Consider the following 21122-nt stretch of genomic DNA (forward strand, 5'->3'; position numbering starts at 1 on the left):
TCCTTAAGCTCCACTTCTCCAGTGACTTCTGCCTCCACTCCGCCTAAAGTCACTCACTCTCATAGACACAAAACCACCCATGTCGGTATCCATAACTCCTCTATCTCCAAAATCACTCATCAAACATCCCAGCTGATGAAGTCATATCTTCACTTTGCTTGTTGTTTAACCACTTCTTAAGACTATTCTTCCACCTTGTCAGAACTTCCAGCCCCCTTGCCCTTTTAATTCTTTGCAGTCTATCAACACTTTCCTGTCTTCAGCCACTTCTTCTTCTTTTTTTATTGGTGAGGAAGATTGTCCCTGAGCTAACATCTGTGCCAATCTTCCTCTATTTTGTATGTGGGACACTGCCACAGCATGGCTTGATGAGCAGTGTGTAGGTCTGCACCTGGGATCCAAACCCGTGAACCCCAGGCCACTGAAGTGGAGGGTGCAAACCTAACCACTATGCCACCGTGCTGGCCCGTCTTCAGCCACATTTTGAGCTAGCTTAGATTTAGTGGCCCATCATTTCAATAACACCCTGGTCAATGCCTCTTGTTATGTTACTGAATCATGTGTACCTCTGTCTTTTCACAACACTGAATTTGAGCAAACTCAAATATCTTCTGTCTTCATGACTATAATAGAGTATCTGGAGAACATCACACAAGGGGGCACACTGATTATCCTACAATTTTTGGTCACCAATCTCAAATGGACATTGAGCATCGCCAGAAAACCCAGATATGTTTTTCTGGTCAACTCATGCTTCATCTCTCCACATGACTATTTCACATTTCCTGCGCTCTCCTCAACTCTGACCCTCTCCCACTGCCCACTCTCAGCAGGTGACCACATCTCCTACTTTACAGAGAAAAATAGAAGCCACCAATTAGGAATCCCATATCTTCCTGACAACATATATAAACCTACCTTCATCTGCAACCCCCTGACCTCCTTGCCTCCTGTGTAGGTGAAGGAGCTGGCCCACCTCTGACGTAAAGCTAACCTTCTAATTGTGGTTTGGATTCCAAATCTTCCTGCTTTCTCAGGAATTTCTTTTTCCTTCTCTTGTGTATTTAACTTCTCTTTCCCAATGCCTTTTAAACAGGCTTATTAAAATTTTTAAATAAAACTTTAACATTCTCTCAACCTTCCATCTCTTCCAGGCACTATTCTCTCCTTCACAACCAAAATTTTTTTTTTTTAAAGATTTTATTTTTTTTCCCCCAAACCTCCCCGGTACATAGCTGTATATTCTTCGTTGTGGGTCCTTCTAGTTGTGGCACGTGGGACGCTGCCTCAGCGTGGTTTGATGAGCAGTGCCATGTCCGTGCCCAGGATTCGAACCAATGAAACACTGGGCTGCCTACAACGGAACTCACAAACTTAACCACTCGGCCACAGGGCCAGCCCCGACAACCAAAATTTTTGTTACCCGTCCTCATCATCTCCATTTCCTTATCATCCTTCACTTCCTTTGTTTCTTCACATGGATTTGCGTTACTGTCTACTGTCCTTTTATTTCTGGATGAAGAACTCCTTTTAGTAATCCTTATAGGTCAGGTCTGCTAGTGATTAATTCTCTCAGTTTCAATTATCAGGGAATGTCTTAATTAATTTCATCTTCATTTTTGAGTAATATTTTTGCTGGATATAGAATCCTTGGTTGATAGTCTTTCAGCACATTGAATACGTCATACCACTGGCCTTCTGGCCTCCAAGGTTTCTGATGAAATATTAACTGTTCTTATTGAAGATAACTTGTAGGTGAGGAGTTGCTTCTCTCTCATTGCTTTCAAGATTCTTCCTTTATCTTTTTTCTTCTTTTGGTAGGGAAGATTGGCCCTGAGCTAACATCTGTGCCAATCTTCCTCCACTTTCTATGTGGGACACCACCACAGCATGGCTTAATAGGTGGTGTGTGGGTCTGTGCCCAGGATCCAAACCCGTGAACCCCAGGCCACTGAAGTGAAGCACGCGAACTTAACCACTATGCCAGCGGGCCCGCCCCTTAACTTTATTTTTTGACAGTTTGATTATGATTTATCTGGGTGTAGATATCTTTGAGTTTATCCTACTTAGAAATAATTGAACGTCTTGTATGTATAAATTAATGCTGTGCATCAAATCTGAAATGTTTTTGGACATTATTTCTTCAAATATTCTTTCTGTAGCTTTCTCTCCTCTTCTTCTGGTATTTCCATTATACACATGCTGGTAGGCTTGAGGGTGTTCTAAGGTCTCTGGGCTCTCTTCATTTTTCTTTATGCTCCTCAGACTGGATAATCTCAACTGACCTATCTTCCAAGTTTGCTGATTCTTTCTTCTCCCTGCTCAAATTTACTATTAATCCCTTCTAGTGAATTTTTCATGTCAGTTACTGTCCTTTTCAGTCCACAATTTCTATTTCATGCCTTAATACAATTTCTGTTTATTGATATTCTTATTGGTGAGATATTATTATAATACTCTTCCATAGCTCTTCAGACATAGTTTTATTTAGTTCTTTGAACATAGTTACAGTTGCTGATTTAAATAAAGTCTTTGTCCAGTAAGTCCAAAATTTGGGCTTCCATAGGCAGTATCTATTGACTGCCTTTTTTCCTTTGTTATGTGCTATACTTTCTTTTTCTTTGCATGACTCATAATTTTCGTGGAAAACTGGACATTTTAAATAATATGATGTGGCAATCCTGGAAATCAGATTCTTCTCTCTCCCGAGGATTTGTTTCTGTCATTGCTGTTTGTTTAGTGACTTTTCTGAACTGGTTCTATAAAGTCTGTGTGTTTTCTCTTATGTGGCCACTGAAGTGTCTACTCTGTTAGCTTAATGGTCAGCTAATGATTTGATGAAGATTTCTTTAAATGCCTGGAACCAGTAGGTCTCCCAGTCTTTGCCAAGGGGCTTTCTGTGCATGTTAGGGCATGGTTTCAATGTTCAGCCAGGTAGTTTAAAACTCTGCTTTTGCCTTCACATTCTGCTTGCACAGAGCCTCAGTGTAAGCCAGAAGTTGGGGGGTGGGGGGCTGAGGGCCTTTTTAACTATATCTTGAGCACAAGCACAGCCTTGTGCATAGAAACAGCCCTACAGATGTGTTTGTCCTTCTAGGTTCCCAGGGATATTTTGAAGTTTTCCAAGGCCTCCTAGAAACATCTCATTCCCTAGTTTTTCCTTTTAATCTCTTTGGTTAGCCTATTGTTTGTCCAATTATTATCCACTGCCTCTGCAGCCACAGTATTGAAGAATTGTCTCTGATTGTTTTTGACAAATGCCACCGAAGAGAAGGCTGTTTGCACTGGGCAGGCTCTGAGTCACATAAAATAAAGACAGTCTTGCTGGGGGTCTTCCAGGGAACCACCAGGCAGGTCAAATAATGACAGTTCTCTGGGCAAGGGGCTTTGAAAGACCTCCAGCCCAAGTCTTCTCCCTCCATTGACCACCAGGCTGTTATTTTTCACTGTGATTGTGAGGTGCTGGTTTTCAAGGCTCCTATGGAGCTAGAGAGGAGGAATGGGGATAGTGCAAGTTAAATCTCTACAAAGCTTGCTCTTCTTACCAGGATTCAGCCATTTTTCTTGAAGGAACAGTCTCCTGATTGTTCCAAGCCTTTGGCTAATTTCCAGAGTTCTGAAAGTTTCTTATGACAAATTTTGCCATTATTCCTATTGCCTTTATGAAGTAGAGGATTTTCAGAAGTTCCTACTCTGACGTTTTCACTGATGTCAATCCTCAACATCCTAATCCACTCCAACCTAATCTTCACTCCACCAAAAGGGCTCTCCCCACTCATGCCATCACCACCCAGCCTCCCAGGATCACATCTCTAACCTCTATCTCACGGCACTGCATGCCTCTCCTTTGTAGCACTTTTTGAAGCTACAGTTTCCCTATTATTTGTGTGGTTATTTGATCAATACCCCCCCCCCCCACACACACACACACCCTACCACAGACCACTGGCAACAGCAGTCATGCCTGCAGAATGAGCCTGCTCACTCACCCTAGGCCAAGAACTTTTCTGAGAACATCTAAGGAAAGGGCTGCTGCCACCTGAAGGTCAAGTTCACCTCTGGCCTAAGTACTCAAGACCCATGGCCCACAGGAGGGGTGACTGCTGTTTCTGAATTTCCAGAGGTAAGGATAAACCAGGGAAGAATTTTCTCCTTGCCAAGGGAGAAGTCCAGAGGAGAAGGCACAGCTTTGTTGTTACTAGTCAGGTCTGTCCTAGATTTTTTTTTCCTTTTAGGTACAATTTACATATAATGAAGTTCGACCTTTTTAAATGTATAGTTCAATGTGTTCTGACAAATGCATGCAGTCATGTAACCACCATCATAATCAAGATATAGGTCACTTACATTAACTCGAAACATTCTCTTGTACTTCTTTCCCATCATCTCCTACTCCTGACCTTAATAACCACTAACCTGCCTTCTGTCCCTATAGTTTTACTTTTTCCAGAATGTCACATAAATAGAGTCCCATGGTATGTAGCTTTGGGTTTTGGCTTCTTTTGCTTAGGAAAATGCTTTTCAGATTCATCCATGTTGCTCCTTGTATCAGTAATCTGTCCCCTTTTATTGCTGAGTAATATTCCATCGGATGTATCACTTGTTTTTCCATTACCAGTTGATGGACATTTGAGTTGTTTTCAGTTTTTGACTAGTTTGAATAAAACTGATGAATATTTATGCACACACTTTTCTGTGGACATTTTTCATTTCTCTTGGGTAAATACCTTTGAGTGGAATTGCTGGATGACATGGCAAATGTATCTTCAACTTTATAAGAAACTACCAAGCTTTTTTCCAAAGTGGCTGTACCATTTTGCTTTTTCCGCCAGCAATGTGTGATGAATTCTGGTTGCTCCACATCTTTGCTTACTCTTGGTATTATCAGAATTTTAAATTCTAGCCATTCTTGTGAGTGTGAAGTCGCATGTCATTGTGGTTTTAATTTATGGTTCCCTATGACGAATGATGTTGAACACATTTTCATGTGTTTATGCTAACTCAGGTATTCGATCTAGAATAAGTATCCTAAAATGGCCTCTGGCCTCTACCTGCATCAGCCTTTCTGGTAATAAGCCAAGTCCTTCCCAGTCCTGGTATATCCTTTGGCCAGTGGGAGCCCCTCTCCGAGCTATACTGGGCAGTACGGTCCAGGGAGTGGGCCTGCCTGCAGGGTTGGCTAAGGACACTGACTTGCCCCCATTCAACAAGAACCTGAAGTTGCTTCCCCCAGTGACTCCTACAACACACTGGCACAAGCCTTCTGGGGCTCTTGAAAGAGCCTAGAACCCAAGTCATTTCCTGCCAAGCTGGGACATAGCCCAGCCCCTTCTCTGGACTCTCCAGATCTAAGAGCCTCAGAAGTGCCTGTCGCTAGCCCTCCATTGGACAGAAAGCCCCCCTGGAGGCTGAGGTGATGCTGAGGTCCTCCTTCCGGATACCAGGGCCTCTGGCGTGACCTTGCTCGACTCACCTGTCTGTGTAGGCTGACGAATTTCCGAGGGTCCCCATCAGCCCAGGGAGGGAGCTGCACGTCCCCCAGCACTGTCCCGTCCTGCATGCAGCCTGAATGGGGTGAGAAACAGCAGAGCTTTGGGTAAATGGGAGCCAAAGTGGGCTAGGAACCAGAGGGTGGAAACATGATGAAAATGATGTCCGGGACTGTCGATCCCGTGCAGGTCAGGCTGTGAGCTGTGTCCTGCCTCCTCTGTCTGGAGTGACCCCCACCCACACCTGCCTGGAATATTCCTACTTGGGCTCTAAGCCTTTGACCCCTCCACAAGGCCCTCCTTGCTTCCCAGGCAGTGTGTGCTTGGTTCACAGGCGTGTAAAATGATCAGAGTGCCGGCATTGTTGGTATGTCTTCTTCCCCACCACTCTATGCCTTTTCACCTGGGCGCTTTTCATCCAACACTAAAACAATAGGGGATCATAACAATAACCATAAAAGCTGTCGTATTTTGAGCACCTACCTCTCCGCCAGGGCACTATGCTAAGTATTTAGCACACACTGTCCTACTGACTCTTCAATTGATGTTATAATTTATACATTCCCTCTCCAGTTTTAAAGTGAGGGCAGCAAGGTTTTAAGAGGGAGCTTCCGCAGACGTTAAGAAAAGGAGGCTGGAGACTCCAGCCGGAGTCTCCATCCTCCCCATAGCTGCACAGCCCTGAGCGCACTGCTGACCCTCTTAGGGCTTCCCTTTCCTCCCTGTTCCTCCCAGGGCTGCTATTAAAAGAGAAGACACACACAGTGTGCTTAGAACAATCCCAGGCAGGTGGGGGCTGCTCAGTAAACATCAGCTATGGTCTTGTCTTGCTCACTCCCCCCAGGGCCCTCGTGGTGCCAGCGGAATAGATCCGTCACCCTCTCTCTGGCACACAGGGCTGCACCTGGAGTGGCCCTTCTCATCATTTGGTCTCAGTTCACCTTCTCAGGTAGGGCCTTCCTGGGGACCAGAACAGCACAGGGCCCTCTGGGTCACTCTCGAACCATTTCCTACCTGCTTTCCTCCTAGGGCTTCTCAGCGTCTGACAGTTTCACTTATTTATTTTTCTCTATTTTCTATCTCCTCTCCTCATCCCTGCACAGAATACAATTACTTTCAGGGTCATCTGTCCCAGGAGACCCAACTAAACCCTCAGTGCTTAAAAAAGTGCCTGCACACAGGAGATACTCAATAACCCTTGTCCTGACTTCCCTGAGGACACCTGGTCCCTGGTGTGTGCGGCATTTCTGCAGCTGAGCCCCTTGCCGTCTGCAGAGCCCCACCTTCAGGTCCAAGGCAGAGTTGGTGCTCTCCGTCCAGCCCTCCCCCAACCCCAGGCTGGCTGGCCGCCCCTCCTCCTGGTTTCTAGCCCCTGACTTCTCCTTTCATGGTCTCACCATGCCCTGTGGGAACTGCCTTTTGTATTTGTGGAATTACCCTCCCTGGTGCATGTGAGGCATCTGAGAACCTGGAACACTGCTGAGGCCACCCAGTTCCATGGGGTCAGACTTGCTGGGCCTGGGCCTGGGCATTTTCTTTCTTTTTTTTTTTGGTAAGGAAGACTGACCCTGAGCTAACATCTGTTGCCAATCTTCTTCTTTCTTTTATGCTGAGCTAACATCTGTGCCAGTATTTCTCTATTTTGTATGTGGGATGCTGCTACAGCATGCTTTGACAAGCGGTGTGGAACGCGATCAGGATCTAAACCCACGAACCCCAGGCTGCTGAAGCAAAGCACACAAACTCAACCGCTATTCCACCTGGCCAGCCCCCTGGGCATGCTTTAAATGCTCTCCAGGTATTCTGGCTGTGAACCACCGTACAAGAGGTGAGTGCCTGGGGCAGAGGCTGGATCTCCTCGTCCGTGTCCCCTGGGCCCTTCCTGGCCTAGCTCCAGGTGTGTGCCCCTATATGCTGTTTGGAGGAAGAAGGGCCCTGAGGGAGGGGACCTCTGGGGCACCAGGTGTGCCCTCCACAGGGCAGGCGAGACCCTTCCCCTGCCTCTGGGTGGAGAGATGCTCACGCGCCACCCCAGGCTCTGACCATGAAAGTTCCCCTGACGTTTGCAGTGGGGGCTCCCGCAGTACATACGCATCACCAGGGGACCTGCCTGCTGGGGCCTCCTGAAACTTCTGTTCCTCCTGTCGAGTAGGAGGTGAGAAGGGGTCTGAAGTGCAGGGACGAGGAACCATCAAGGGTGCCTGCAAAATTGCCGCTGGACGCCACCCAGCAATCTCTCCCTGGAGACACAGCACCTCTAGGTTCTGCTCATGGAGGCCAGGTTAACCCATTTGTGGGACATGAAGGAAAATGGGTCAGAGAAAGGCAAGGGTTTGTCCAAGGTACGCAGCAGGGCAGTGCCAGACCTGGCTATTAGCAAGAGCTCCTGCTCCCTGGCTGCCGCCTCGCTGCACACTGAGGCCTGGGGACCCTCAGAGGTAGGGTCATGGCTGGGACCCTGGCTCACAGCAGCCCTGGCAGCCTGGGTCCCAGCATCCTTCCTCAGCTCTCACCTTTGCACTGGGTGCTGCTGCCCAGGGGAGGCCTCCCGCCAACCGCACTGGTCTGGTGTAGGGCCTGTTTAGCTGCTCAGCCAAGATACTGATATAGTCACAGCTGGGGCCCTGCAGGACAGAGAGCCCCCACTGCCCGGGCCGGCCAGCCTTGCCCAGGCACCCACTCACCAAACTCCACCGAATTACAGTTGGTTAGGAACTCGGGCAGGTAGAAGAACTCCGGGGTCAGCTCCCTGACGTCACTCATGTTCTCTCTGGAGGCCGACTCCCACGCGTTCTTCATGCTGTGGAACATTCTATCTGCCACATCGAAGCTTCCGCCCTGTGAGGAAAAGGGGCCGACACGCTCAGCTGCGTGCAGTGAGAACTCAGGCTGCACAGGGAGCTCTCGTGTGGGCCCCCACTCGTCCGTTCTGTCACTTAGGCGTGGGTTCTGACATTAGAACTTTTTAATCACACCCACACACACGTCCATTCATCAACCCACATGTGTGTGAGACAGTTTCTTCATGCATCTATTTGCTCAAGCATTCTCTGGAAGCTTCCACAGAGGATGCATGATCCACTATAATTGAAGAGATCAATGTTTCCCAGGTTTGGAAATCTGGGTTCAGATCAGAGACAGGAAAACCATTCCTTCATCTCCCGCACATTTGCGGAGAGCCAGTTCTGAACCAGGCACAAAGACCCAACCAGAGGACAGAGAGCGGATGAGACATTATACAAGGAGGTCAGGGCAAGTTTCCTGGAGAAGTTGACCCCTGCTGAGTCAGCAAGCCTGGTGGCAGAGAAGATGCAGAGTGTTCTGAGCTGAGGGCAAGCCCTCCGCCAGGAACAGAGGTGGAGGAAAGCAGGTTAGGTCAGGGCCCTGGTGACAACTAACAGCAGCCTTGACAAGAGAGAATGAGCCTGAGGATGGAGAGCTGGAGGCACACCAGCCTTCGAGGGATGGGAGGCTGGTTCACGAAGTGAAGATGTCTGCAGCACCCACCAGGGCCAGCCTTGGTTCCAAGGCCCGTTTCTACAGGTGGCTTGCTGAAGTCTCAAGCTTGGGAGCTGAGATGGGACCAGGTTAGACCTAAAGCAAATTATTTCCTTGGATTCTCCATTCCTCTCATCTGAATTGTCAGTGTCTTCAGTTGATGCCATCCTTATTCATCAGGTTGTCTTGGGCTGGGGATGGTGGGGTGGGGTTGGGAGGAGGCAGAGAGGTCCCATTTGGAGGAATGAAGACGCTGGGGGCAGAAGGGCAGCCAGAAAGCTTCTGCAACTGGGATTTGGGTCAACTTAAGTTGAGGGATGCCCAAGAGATGCTTTCTTCCCTGGGGTCCATTAGCTCACTTGTCCCCATCACTGCTGGGCCTTTGTTCAGCCAGAACTTGCCTTGCTTCTGCCAACTTCTGCAGAGTGCATATGTGGCACCAAGAATGAAGGGGTAAGACCCGGAATGTCAGTGCCCTCCTCTGCCCTGTCAGCTCCCTTCACTTTTCAGAGGGCTGAGGTCTCCCATCAGCATTTACCTAAGGAAGCTTTGGGCAGCCACAGCATGGATGAAGGGGAAAGAAGGACAAGAACCTTCTCTTGGCAAGTCTGCTCTATGTTAGCACTTCATACATAACATAGATGCTCTCAGTCCTCACAGCAGGTGCATTAGGAAGGAATGGGTACTTCCATTTTGCAGACCAGAAAACTGAGGTTCCTCAAAGTTTACTGATTTTCCCAAGGCAGTGAATGGCAGAACTGGGGTCCCACTGTGGATGCATCTCCAAAGGACATGCTGTGCTTTTGTGTCAGTTCCCTGGGGAATCTCTGGGCCTGGACAAATGATCAACTGCATGTGGGGCAAGGGGACTCGGCTGTTTCTGAGAAGGGAGAGCCTGCCACACACCTGAGGCCGGCCACACTTGGGCATCCTGGTGGGCTGGTCGATTTTCCAAATCAGACTCGAGGATCGAGTGAGATGCATGAGTCATTCTCTGCATAGGGAAAGGGACACCAAGAGAGCCAAGGTCGCTTTGCCCTTGGTTGAAATTAGCAGTTGACGTCCACCATCAAATTCAAATTCAAATGGCAACAAAATGGAGGGGAGTGTTTCTAAATAAATCTGCATCTAACAAGTAGCTCACTGAAACATATTAAGAGCTTTGTGTATTCAGTCTGCAGCCAAGCCTTCCATCCATGGGAGATTGATGTCTCCTCCTTGGCCTGTTTTCCTTTTGCAGCTTTTATGAATGCTGATGGTAATCTCCTGAGAAACAATGTGATTTGGTAATAAAAAGATTACCTGTATTAAATAAAAATAATATATACATAGGAAATATTGTTAGTGCTACAAATCTGGTTAAAGATATTACCACAAAGAAAAATGTTATTTTTTTCACAGCTGTCTAATGCATTTTAGCAAAAGTAATATCTTTAAAACTTAAGCCTGTATTATTTATAAAGGAAGCAATAACTGATTTTCCTATTTCCTATATTAATAAATGTATTTGCATACATTTGTTTCAAAATTAATGGGTTTTCTCGCTGCTGTGATATGGAACGAATGCCATATCTCCAGGAAGAAAAAGTGCAGCTGTTTTCTTACTTGGACTGGAAGTCTGCAGGTTGATGCAACTCTGGTGGCTGCCAGCAGTGAGTCGGGACTTGATTCTCAGGAAAGGGAAAAAGGAGAGAAGGAAGAGAGGCTAGAAGGAAGAAAGAGAGAGAAGGAGCGAGGCAGAGAGGCACAATTATGGTTGACCGAGCAGCTCCATAAGGAAAGTCCAAAACAAGATACAATAAAACAACAGCAAAATTAAGTCTAGAGATTGGACGGGAACAAAGTGATCAGAGAGAATTACTGAGGCAAGATCTGCTCCTAAATCTATTCTGCAGATACTCTCGAATATAAAGAACAATGAATCCTATGTGTATCCAAACAGACAAAATAATAATAATAATAATAATAATAATAATAATAGCAAGGTTAGTATGATCAAGAAAGGAACAACCTCTTATTAGCATAAGACTTTTCCCAGGGACAAAGGAGCCAAGGCTGGAGGTTTCTGAGGCAAAAGGTCATAGTCTGTGGATTTTATGCCCAGCGAAGACATGGGTCCATGTTGCTGTGATGATGAAAGCTATGCCACAGTTATTTCAAATAGCAGCAGGGTCACCCATGGTGGTGGTGTCTCAGTGGAGCTTCCAGACTAAGACAGACGAGGAAGAAGGACCTAGTCACCCACTTCCGAAGAAACTGGCCATGAAAACTCTACGAGCAGCAGTGGAGCGTTGTCAGATGTAGCACAGGAAGGTGCGAGGATGACACAAAAAGATCGAGCAGGGCTCCACTCTGCTGTACACGGGGTCACTAGGAGTCAGAATCAACTCAACGGCACTAACAACAAAGACATGGCTCATATGTAAAGACCCTAGAAAGACGTTTTGCGTATTTAAGGGCTCAGAAGCAATATAACCCTAGGCGTCCTTCTTCAAATGAAATACTTTAAGAGGTGCTCAATTTTGCTAAGAGATAATCAAAATTAAACGTAAAATAATGGGGGACGAACTGGGTGACCAGGACTGCCGCTGGACACTAACATGAGTCAAATCAGGCCAAAGTCCATAATTATGGTACATCGATTAAAAACGGAAACATCCTTGAAAGGCGTGTTCTGCACTAAAGCCACCACTCCTTTCATTGAGGACAAAGAGTCTGTGTGCACCCGTGTCCCCAGATGAGCATTTCAATGGCAACATGCTAAAAACCCTCTCCAACGTGGGTAGGGAAGCTATGTTGAAAAAACCATTTAATCTTGACCTGCAGCAACTTGAGTTCATGCTCAAGGACACTTAAAACACAGATATTTTTACAATATGTGCCAGAAAGTCTATTCTTCCTTCCAGGTGGGACTGACCCAAATCAGCCCACCACTGCACCCAGACAGGGGGCCGGATCTAGGGCAGCTGACCTGTGCTCCCAGCAGATGTGCCTCCAGTGACGTGAAGGTGTCCCCTGGAGACAACTCGCCAACAGGCCCGGTGGGGCCTCACCCGGCCTGAGTTGTGCCCAAGGCAGGGCAGCGCAGTCACTGTGCGTCCAGGCCCATGGCCAGGACTTCCGCATCCACCTCCTACGTGAGCTCAAGGGGGTCTCGGAATCTCTGTGACCTCCCAGGCCCTCTGACAACCTCGGATCGCTGTTGTGGGTGAGGAAGCAAGAATGTGTGTGCGAGTACGTGAGAATGTGTGCGCGTGTGTATGAGAGTGTGGGTGAGTGGGGGTGTGTGTGTGAGCATATGGGTAAGTATGAGAGTGTGGGTGAGTGGGGGTGAGTGTGTGAGCATATGGGTAAGTATGAGAGTGTGGGTGAGTGGGGGTGAGTGTAGGGGATGAGTGTGAGAGTGGGGGTGAGTGTGCCTGTGTGGGAGTGAACATGAGAGTGTGTGAGGTACCAGGCACACAGGAGGAGGGACGGACGAGCCCGCTTCCATGTCCCTCTCCCTTCATAGACTAGAACCCGGGAGCCATGGGGCTTGAGCCCCAGTCTCAGTACGCGTAGGGAAGGTGACCAGGGGCTCGGAACAAGAAGAAGGAGGATCTGGAGGTTATGGGGACGGAAGGTGGCGTATGGGGGTGGGGGGGCTTTGGTCCTGGGGCGGGGCACCGTCCGGGCAGTCTGGAGGCAGCAACACCATCAACAAGCGCTGGGGTGATGTGCGCAGGCCGGTAGGGGTGTGGTGCCGCCCGCAGCCCTGCTGAGAAAACGCCCGGCGCCCCCTGCTTGGAAGCCCAGAGCTTCGCTCAGCAGGATGTGGGAAGCCAGGCGGGTTCTGCTGCCTCGTCAGTCCTGCTCTCAACAAAGGATGGGCCAAGCCCAGATCGGCCATCAGCCTTCCTTCCTGTAGGGTGTGGCCTTTTACTCAAATAAAACCCACAAAGGCACTTTGAAGAGCTCGCTGCCTGCTCTTAGGGTGGAGGAGCAGACGCGTGTGGAGCACTCGGGCTGCACGTGTCTGACTGAACCACCACCTCCGAGTCAGGGTTCATTGTGAAGGAGGAGGTCTGAGGCTCAGTTATTCAACACTACCACTTAGAAAGTCCCAGAGCCAGGACTTTGTCCCAGGTCTGCCTGACTCTGTTACATGTGCCTTTTCTAATACTCCTCATTGGGTCGGCATAAGAAGAATTATACTTTTATTTTGGACACGACTCCACCGGAACCCCAGGGCTGGCGCCCGCGGAGCCCCCAGGTGAACAGCCTGGCAGGCCAAGTGCTGCTCACGGGTCTCTCTGCAGCCGGCATGTGTCCTCTGCAAACCACAGCCTTCTCGCCTCAGCTGGTTCAGAATAACCTTCTCAGCTGCTGGTGACAGCTGACTTCACATGGGCTGTGACTTCATTAACCTAGCACTTAATTTCAGCGCCTTATTAGATGCAGCAGCAGCACTGCCACTGTGTCCTTGCTGGGCACTGGCAGCCTTGCCCTGTCTTGCCCAGTCTGGGTCTGACAGCAACTGAGAGCAACTGGTGCTCTTACTGGGGCAGAAACAGGGGCCTGGGCCGGGGCCCCAGCAGTGGCATGAGCTCCCGGTGAGTCAACTTACGAAGGCTCATGGCTCTCAGCTCCTCCAGGCAGGTGAGATTCTCGAGAATGACAGCATCCTGGGAGAAAGCCCCCAGCTCCGGCAGACAGTAAGTAGTCTCACCCCTCCACGGGAGCACACAGCCCTACAGATGTGTTTGTCCCGTCTGCATGTATCACCTGCTCAGGTCACACTGTCTATATACCATATCTTCTGGACCGTAAGAGTCTATCATTGTAATCACAGATTTGGGGCAAACAAACAAGCACACATAGCAACAATCAAGGTAGGCATCAATTCTAAGAGCAGCTCAAACTTAAGATTTAAACGTGAAGGGAGGAAAGCACACCTCACACCCAGAAATCGGAAGATGCTGCACTGCAATTCTCAGGGTGCCGTGAGAGCCCCTGGCACTGGCCGCATCTCTCTGCATGGTACCTACCTGGCAGGTACCAGTGTCCAAAGGATGCCATACCTGCCTCTTAACAGTGCATCAGCCCACAGCAGGTGCACCACACAGGCACACAGCTCTCCACGCCAAAGGTGCTACATGGCCAAGCGTTCGAGTGAGCATGTCACTCGGGCCTATTCATGCTAATAGACAGAAGGCTGGCTGCTCAATGCAGGGTGGACAAGCGTGCCCTTCCTCATGCTGACTCTTGTATATATGCCCGGCTCTGGAAAGACCCGACATCCTCGCTTTCCTGCTCTCTGGATAAAGGGAGAAGGCCTCACTGCCCTGATTCTGCACTACCCTTCTTACCCTTCCCCACGCCACAGTCCACGCTGGGGATGGCAGTCTCAGGCTGTTAAGAATATAGTGAGGGTCCTCTCCTTGTCACCACCCAGGGGAGAAGCAGAGGTCTCTGGAAAAGAAATGAGTCTGCATCCTAGGAGGCAGGGCAGGATGGACGGGAGAGCCTGACTTCAGGAGGATGCTGGAACATTCTTAAGGACTGTGAGGGCCCCAGGATTCCCAAAGGGAGTCAAGCATGTTGCCTCCAGATGTAGCCTTTACTCATTCCTTCAGAGTTAAAATTCATCTTTTATTCTAAGGAAAAAGCAGAAGACTGTCGGTTCTTCCGCTGGTTCCCAAGGCTTGGACCACTTCTGACCCACTAGAAGAGTCAGTTAAAAGCAGGAAGGTGAAACCAGTTCAGAAGCACACACGTGGGGAGCTTGAAGAATTTCCATTCAGATGGGCCAACACACCACAGATAGATTTGAACCCCGAAAAACTGGAGGCATGGCAGACTTCCCCATGGGAGTCAAAGGCTCAGGCTGATATGACTGCATTTGTGTCCCTGAAAGCAAATAAATTGGTTCTGACCATCTCACCCTGGTTTAGACCATGTCACACCAGTTTAGTCTGGTCACCAAAGGACCAAACTGGCTAAAATCAGCTCAAACTAGTAGTGACTAGCTTCAAAGTGGCCTTAACCCTGTGTCCTAGTGGGTTTGGGATGACTGATCACCTGTGTGGTCTCAAGCCCTGAGTGAGGGCTTTACCCACATTTCCTCGTTCCATCTCAACAGCCCACTGAGAGGTGCATAATGAACCCTCATTTCCAGAGGTAAGGTAACTGGCAGACGATTTTGCATCTATTACGTGGCAGAGCTGGGATGTAAATCTCATAGCTGGTGCTGTTTCTATTTCACTCTGCCCCTCTGTGAAAGGACCCTTAGTAATAGGCAGAGATGGGGCTTCAGTGCATTAGACTGGAGGGGCAAGGGGAAACTTCAAGCATCCAGACGTCCCTGGGAGGAATGCCATAGAGGAATGCATCACCGTCATCAACGGCCATCATCATTTCTTGTGGATTAACGAGCAACATCTGGATGGGATTCCTGGCATGGGGTACAGCTCTGGGACTGTTCGCTCTCCAAACCAAACTTACTTAAAATGCTTGTTGCCTGAGAAAGGCTCAGGGGAAGCACACTTATTATTTTTGAGCGAATTTCCAGAGAGAGGGGGTTATACAATGTCTAGACGATCCACGCCGCCAAGGAGAGCGAAGACTGTGCCAAGAAACAGAAGACGGCGGGTTTTTGCTCCTTATTGTAGAAAGCGCCTTGACCTTGGCTACCCGTTCCTGCCGAGGGCCCAGGAGTTGGCTTTCGTGCTAACCCAGGGTGGCCTTTGGTCTTTCAGGGTCAAGGGCATCTGAGTGACTGTAAAGAGTGACCTTGCTGGTGAGGTCAGACCAAAAAACACCATTCCTGGCACACTCATGCTTTCCTGCTGGTGAGGCTTAGCTGTCAGAGCAACTCATGCACATCCAGTGGCCGTGACCCACTGTGGTCTTGCCTCCCTCTCCATAGGACCTTTGCAAGACCTGAGTCAGGTCAGGCCCTACACTCGGGCCCTGTGGAGTATTTGCTTTGGAGCTGGCTGAGCCCACTGGCTACAGGCAGGCTGCCCGAGGCCTCTCCCACAGCTCCATCATAGGCTGTGCTCCTGGGATAACCTGCATGCAGGAGCTCAGTGATGGGGTCAGAGGGGAGAGAGAAAAAGAACTTCTCAGTTGCCTAGGAGGGACTCTGTCTCAGCAACCCCAAGGGCCCTGGGCACCAGCACCCACTCAGAGTCAGATTGCTGACTTCCTTGTATAGGGCGGTAGGTAAAATACAGGAGGCTCAGCTAAATTTGAATTCTAAGTAAACAACGAATAACTTTTTAGTGTAAATCATTGTTTATCTGAAATGCAAATTCACTGGGCCTTCTGTATTTTTATTTGTAAAATCTGGCAATCCTAAGCTGGCATGACTGTCTGTTAGTTTGTGGGTGGGCGAGTTGGTTAGTTTCTTTCTCTGGTCTAGCTGCTCATTTCAGTATTCAAATATTGTGTTTGTCCTTTCAAGCCTTTTGGCTTGTACTTGGCATAGCTTTATGTTTTTCCGTGTCACAAGTGATATTCTTTTATTCTTCCTCCTTTGTGTTTATTTTTCTAATCTTTGACCCCCTACTTCAAGGAAGTCTTCAAGCTTCCTGCTTGTCCTTTTCCACTAAAACTTATTTATGTTAAGTATTTTTTTTGCATCTCTCTCACTCATCCCTGATTTTTCAGGGTCTTCTTGCAAGATTGTTGGGCAGACGTGCAGGCGTAACTGATGAAGAGCAGCACGCCTCGGCTGGACAGCCGGGAATCCTGGAGGCAGTGTCAGGTGAGAACCAATGGCCAAAGACTGGATTTCTAGCAGGAAGGCACCCCCATCAAAGCCCAGCTCTTAGTCTGTGAGAACAGCTGTGTGTGTGTGAATGCACGTGTGTGTAGGGGACGAGGGAGCTCACCTGCAGAGAGTAGAACGCCTGGGTGAAGGGTGGCATCCGGACCAGGTAGGAGGCGACAATGATGGCCGAGGAGTAGTGAGTGCAGTAGTGGCACTGGACGGTCATGTCTCCTGCAAAGAGAGGACTCCCTGGGGTGGCTTTCCCATCTGTGCTGGCGACACGCAGTTTACGCTATGCTCGGGAACAGCAAGCACGAGCCCTGATGAGAGAGCGCCTGCAGGCTGGGGGCGGCTGGGCGTTCTGCTCACACATGGCACCGTAATTGGGCCGACAGCCACCAGGGGCGAAAGCACGTTCATGACCCTATGCCACACCTCCCGAGTCCTCAGCGGTCTGCCCTTAACACAGTGGGCAGAGCCAGGTTCCGGGAAGGCCGTCCTGAGGACTCGTGGAGAGGTAGCGCTCTGGCTTCTGACCCGAGGAGCACATAGGAAACGCCAAGATGCCAACAATCCTACCAGCAGCACTGTCTCTTCTGTTGTCTTTAGAACAGAATTACCTATGTGAGGAGGGGGCCTGTTAACTCAGGGACACCCAGTGCGTGTGAAGACACAGGTTTCCTCACTCCCAGGGGCCTGGACGGCAGTGGGCAGAGGCATAAACGTCTCCATTCTGCTCCATCTGGGGTTTGGGGGGGCCGGAACCCTGAGGCAGAAGCAATGCCACGGCCAGACCACTCCAGCAGAGAGTAACAGCGACGCTGTCCGTTGTGGAGCACTGTGCATGCTGTGCACCAGCCATCGCTGATGTCTCCCTGAGTCCACACAGTGACCCTGTGAGTCGGTGGTGTTCATTATCCCCATTTTGTAAATGAAGAAGCCAGAGTGAATCAGAGACTTGCTTTCATCAGCAGTGAGTGGCAGAGCTGGCAGGCGGCATGGTCAGCAGCGGCCTGAGCTGGCTCCCCCAAGTCTCTGCTCAGCCCCCTCACTGCCAGCCCCACACCCAGCCTGAGGCCCACCCTCGTGCCGTGCACGAGTTCTCTAAAGCAGAGTTGTTTGGGAGGTTCTTGCAGGTACTTGTGCAAGGGCCCAAACTCAGTGTTTGACTCCAACACACACCCAGGTTAAGATGGGAGAGAACAGAGCCCATTGGGCCCTGCCTGGGACACAGCTGGTGAGAGCTGATGCTCCTCTGGCCTGCCTCAGTGACAAGCACCCAGCAATGCCTGATGGCAGCCAGAGGAGCAGCATCTGGGGTGGGGGACTTCAGGCTCAGGAGGAGATGAGTAGATCAAGGAGGGCCTGCCCACCTCCTCCCACCTCCCCTGAGCAAGTCTGAGCGCCAGCCCCTTGCACAGCGCAGAGCAGAGGTCCTGGGCAGAGGCCAGGCGGCCTCAGGGGGCTGTGTGGGCTGGGTGGGATGCAGCAAGAACATCCTTATCCTGCCTAGAACCTGCTCACCCAAGGCAGGGCCTCAGGGCCAAGCGAGCCCTCCCAAAATGTGCTGCCTCTGGTTCTCGAGGGAACGGTTCGTGGTTCACGGAGACGGATATCCCTTGTTTTCATAGTTATATGTTTATTTCAAAGTGTTTGAGCAAAGCAAACACTTTGGCGGCACATGAGAATCTCCCGGGCTGGACCTGACTGCAGACTTATTTAAATGAGAATTTCTAGAGGTGGGGCCTGGACATGGGTATATTTTCTGAGATCCCCAGGTGATTCTCTCATGCAGCCATGCAGCCAGGTGCGGACCACTGAATGGAGAGCACTCTATTCAAATGGAATTGTCAGTAGTTGAGATGATCTCTTAACTAGCCATCAATTAGCATTTCAAAGCATTTGGATGAACAGTATTGCAGAAAAAACAGTCAAGCTGGGATCTACCCACCTTCAGTCTTCTCAACTTCTTTAAACCTCTGGATAAATTTCAGCTTCCTTTCCTTGGTCTGGGCCCCCATGGGCTTCGAAAGATCTCGGAAAGTCTTGGGATTCGTCAAGTTCAGCGTCTAGAAGGCAGATGGGCTGCTGGAGTGAACTCCCCTCAGACCCTCGTGTGCCCCAGCGAGACTTCGGGAGCCACGCTCTTTAGTTTTATGGTTCTCTTTATTGGTTTATGGTCGTTTGGGCTGACCCCCCTCTGGTGATTAGCAGGCGAGCTGAGGTTTTATGGCCCCAGAGCCAGTGATCCACAAAGACTTACTAGGGGAGAGTTGGAAACGAAGAGGAGGGAAAGATTGAGTTCACAGTGAACCTGTTCCGCCTTGACCCAAATCAGAACCTCGCCACCAGTTCCCAAAGAGACACTTTCAAAAGAATTCCTGTTGTCTCAGAGCCACTTGGCTCCGGCCCTCGCGGAGCAGTTTGCGTCGTAGTTCACGGTCCTTGCTTAGAATCAAACTGATTCTCTAAGAAGTTAGAAGTCATCTATCTGTCTGGGGAGGAAAAGGGAGGGACGGCCTCATTTTTCTGGAGGCCACTCCCTTCTGGGCAGTGGAAGCATGTGATGTCGCCCCTTCCCTGCCCTTAGGAACAGAGGACAGTGGACACCTGAAGACTTTTCAGGGCCAGGTGTCCTCAGGGACTTGGAGCAGAGATGTTCCCTGGGGTTGGCATGTCTTTATAGAAGGAGCTGTTTCTTCCCCCCACCACTGCCCTTCACCAGCAGGGAACTACCACAGTTGCCCTGGGGAGGCAGGAGCTGTCACCACCTCACACCTGCAGAAGCCAGGTGGGGCAAGAGTGAGGCAGAGACTCAGAGACCCCAGTGGAGACAGCACAGGTGGAGACCCGCGCTCAGCTCCAGCTGGTTGTGCCAGGGCAGAACGGGCTTCACATTTGCCGATCTCCTGATTCCCCAAAAGATATTGGGAATCCAGACTTTTAGGAGAAATCTCCTGATTTTTAAACACTGAGAAGTAATCAAAATTTTAAATACATCATACGGGCTAGACAAAAGGAGCTGGTCAGCCACCGCTTTGCAACATGTGAGTTCAAGTTGGGATTTTCAAGTTCCGTTTCTGAAACACAGCCTCAGATGATCATGGGTGCAATAAGAAGCAACACACAGCTGGTGAGAGAAGGTCTGCTGTGGTAAGTGTCCTCAGTGGGGACAGGAGGTCATGGAAGACCCAAACTCCCTCTCCCAAATCTGAGGTTCAGCCATTGGAGCAGCCCGAGGCAGGACTGGCCAGAGCTGGTCTGAACCGGAACCCAGCCACCTTCCGCCCTTTATACACATAGCCAACACACCTCCTGATGGCCACAGCCCAGGTGGTGGGGACACTGCTTCATACCCTGGACATTCCCCCATGACGTCACCTTGGTCCAGCTGTGGTCCTTCTCTCTCCCCTGCCTGCTGAGGTCCAGGGGCAGAAGCCAAAAAAATCGAATACCCTGGTCTTGCCATCAGCTTCCCCTATGGCTACATGTCTCAGTACAGATCCTGGCTGAAGGCCACATACCATCATCTCAGTTACTGAAGTCAGGTTACAGGGGAGTAGTTAATTTTCTCTAGGTCTCTGTGTCTCTGTGTCTCTCTCCTGTCTCTCCCTTTCTCTCTCCATATTGACTTTAGGAACAAATTCCGTGTCCCACTTCCTTTGATGGACCAGTGTTGGTCCATGGCAGTCTCCCAGCAGATGGGTATCACTTACCTTCATCGTAGCGAGTCAGCCAGTGGCCCTCGGGGGCTCGTGTTGGCTATTGTCTTGGTCGTGTAGATGATCTCACAGGTGGAGATTCCCACAGGGGAGCCTGAGACAGCAGCCCAGGCAGCTAGACTGCAAAGGCCTTCTCCAGGGTGAGGGGCTGAGCAGGGAGCAGCCTTGGGGCGTGGGTGGACTGGGCCTTGTAGCAGAGGCCCTGTGTGCTGACTTAGGGTGCTCTGGTGGCCAGGGTCAGAAAGCTTCGGGCACCTGCCTATGGGAACACCGTACCTGTGAGGTGTAGTCGGCCAGGACCCAGGGAAACACCGGATACTGCATGTAGTCATTGTAGGTCCTCCCGGCGAGCGTGTTGAGGTGCATGAGGTACTCAAAATTGCTAATGTCTCTTTTCTACCAGAAGAGACAAAGAGAGGATAAACCAAATGCATTTGGCATCTTCCCCAGGGCCACGGGGTCTACCTCTCAGCCCTCCGCAGGAGACCCTCCCTGTGTAGGTGAGAGCAGACAGCACACACCATGTGCCTCGTGCCTGAGCCGGGCCAACTCGGGGAGGCCACACCAATGCCAGTACGAACTGGAGCAAATATAATCAGGAAGCCAGGCCGGCCAGAAAAAACATACAGCTCAGCAGCCCAAAGCCCAGGGGAAAGC

At 49.9% G+C, this 21122-nt stretch overlaps 1 protein-coding gene across 5 annotated transcripts in view; it reads right to left on the minus strand.

Moving 5' to 3' along the window:
- The window catches only part of WDFY4 (WDFY family member 4), a 301742-nt gene that overhangs the window by 20966 nt on the left and 259654 nt on the right, over positions 1 to 21122 (minus strand). For all 5 annotated transcript variants that reach the window (XM_070493267.1, XM_070493276.1, XM_070493259.1 and 2 more), the window contains 5 exons: positions 20742 to 20861; positions 18695 to 18812; positions 16865 to 16974; positions 8174 to 8327; positions 5474 to 5565 (listed from right to left, as the gene is read on the minus strand). In XM_070493267.1, the coding sequence (XP_070349368.1) occupies positions 5474 to 5565; positions 8174 to 8327; positions 16865 to 16974; positions 18695 to 18812; positions 20742 to 20861 (594 nt within the window). The remainder of the gene's footprint in view (positions 1 to 5473; positions 5566 to 8173; positions 8328 to 16864; positions 16975 to 18694; positions 18813 to 20741; positions 20862 to 21122) is intronic.

Source organism: Equus asinus, chromosome 2 (assembly GCF_041296235.1).
Source record: "Equus asinus isolate D_3611 breed Donkey chromosome 2, EquAss-T2T_v2, whole genome shotgun sequence".
Taxonomy (NCBI): domain Eukaryota; kingdom Metazoa; phylum Chordata; class Mammalia; order Perissodactyla; family Equidae; genus Equus; species Equus asinus.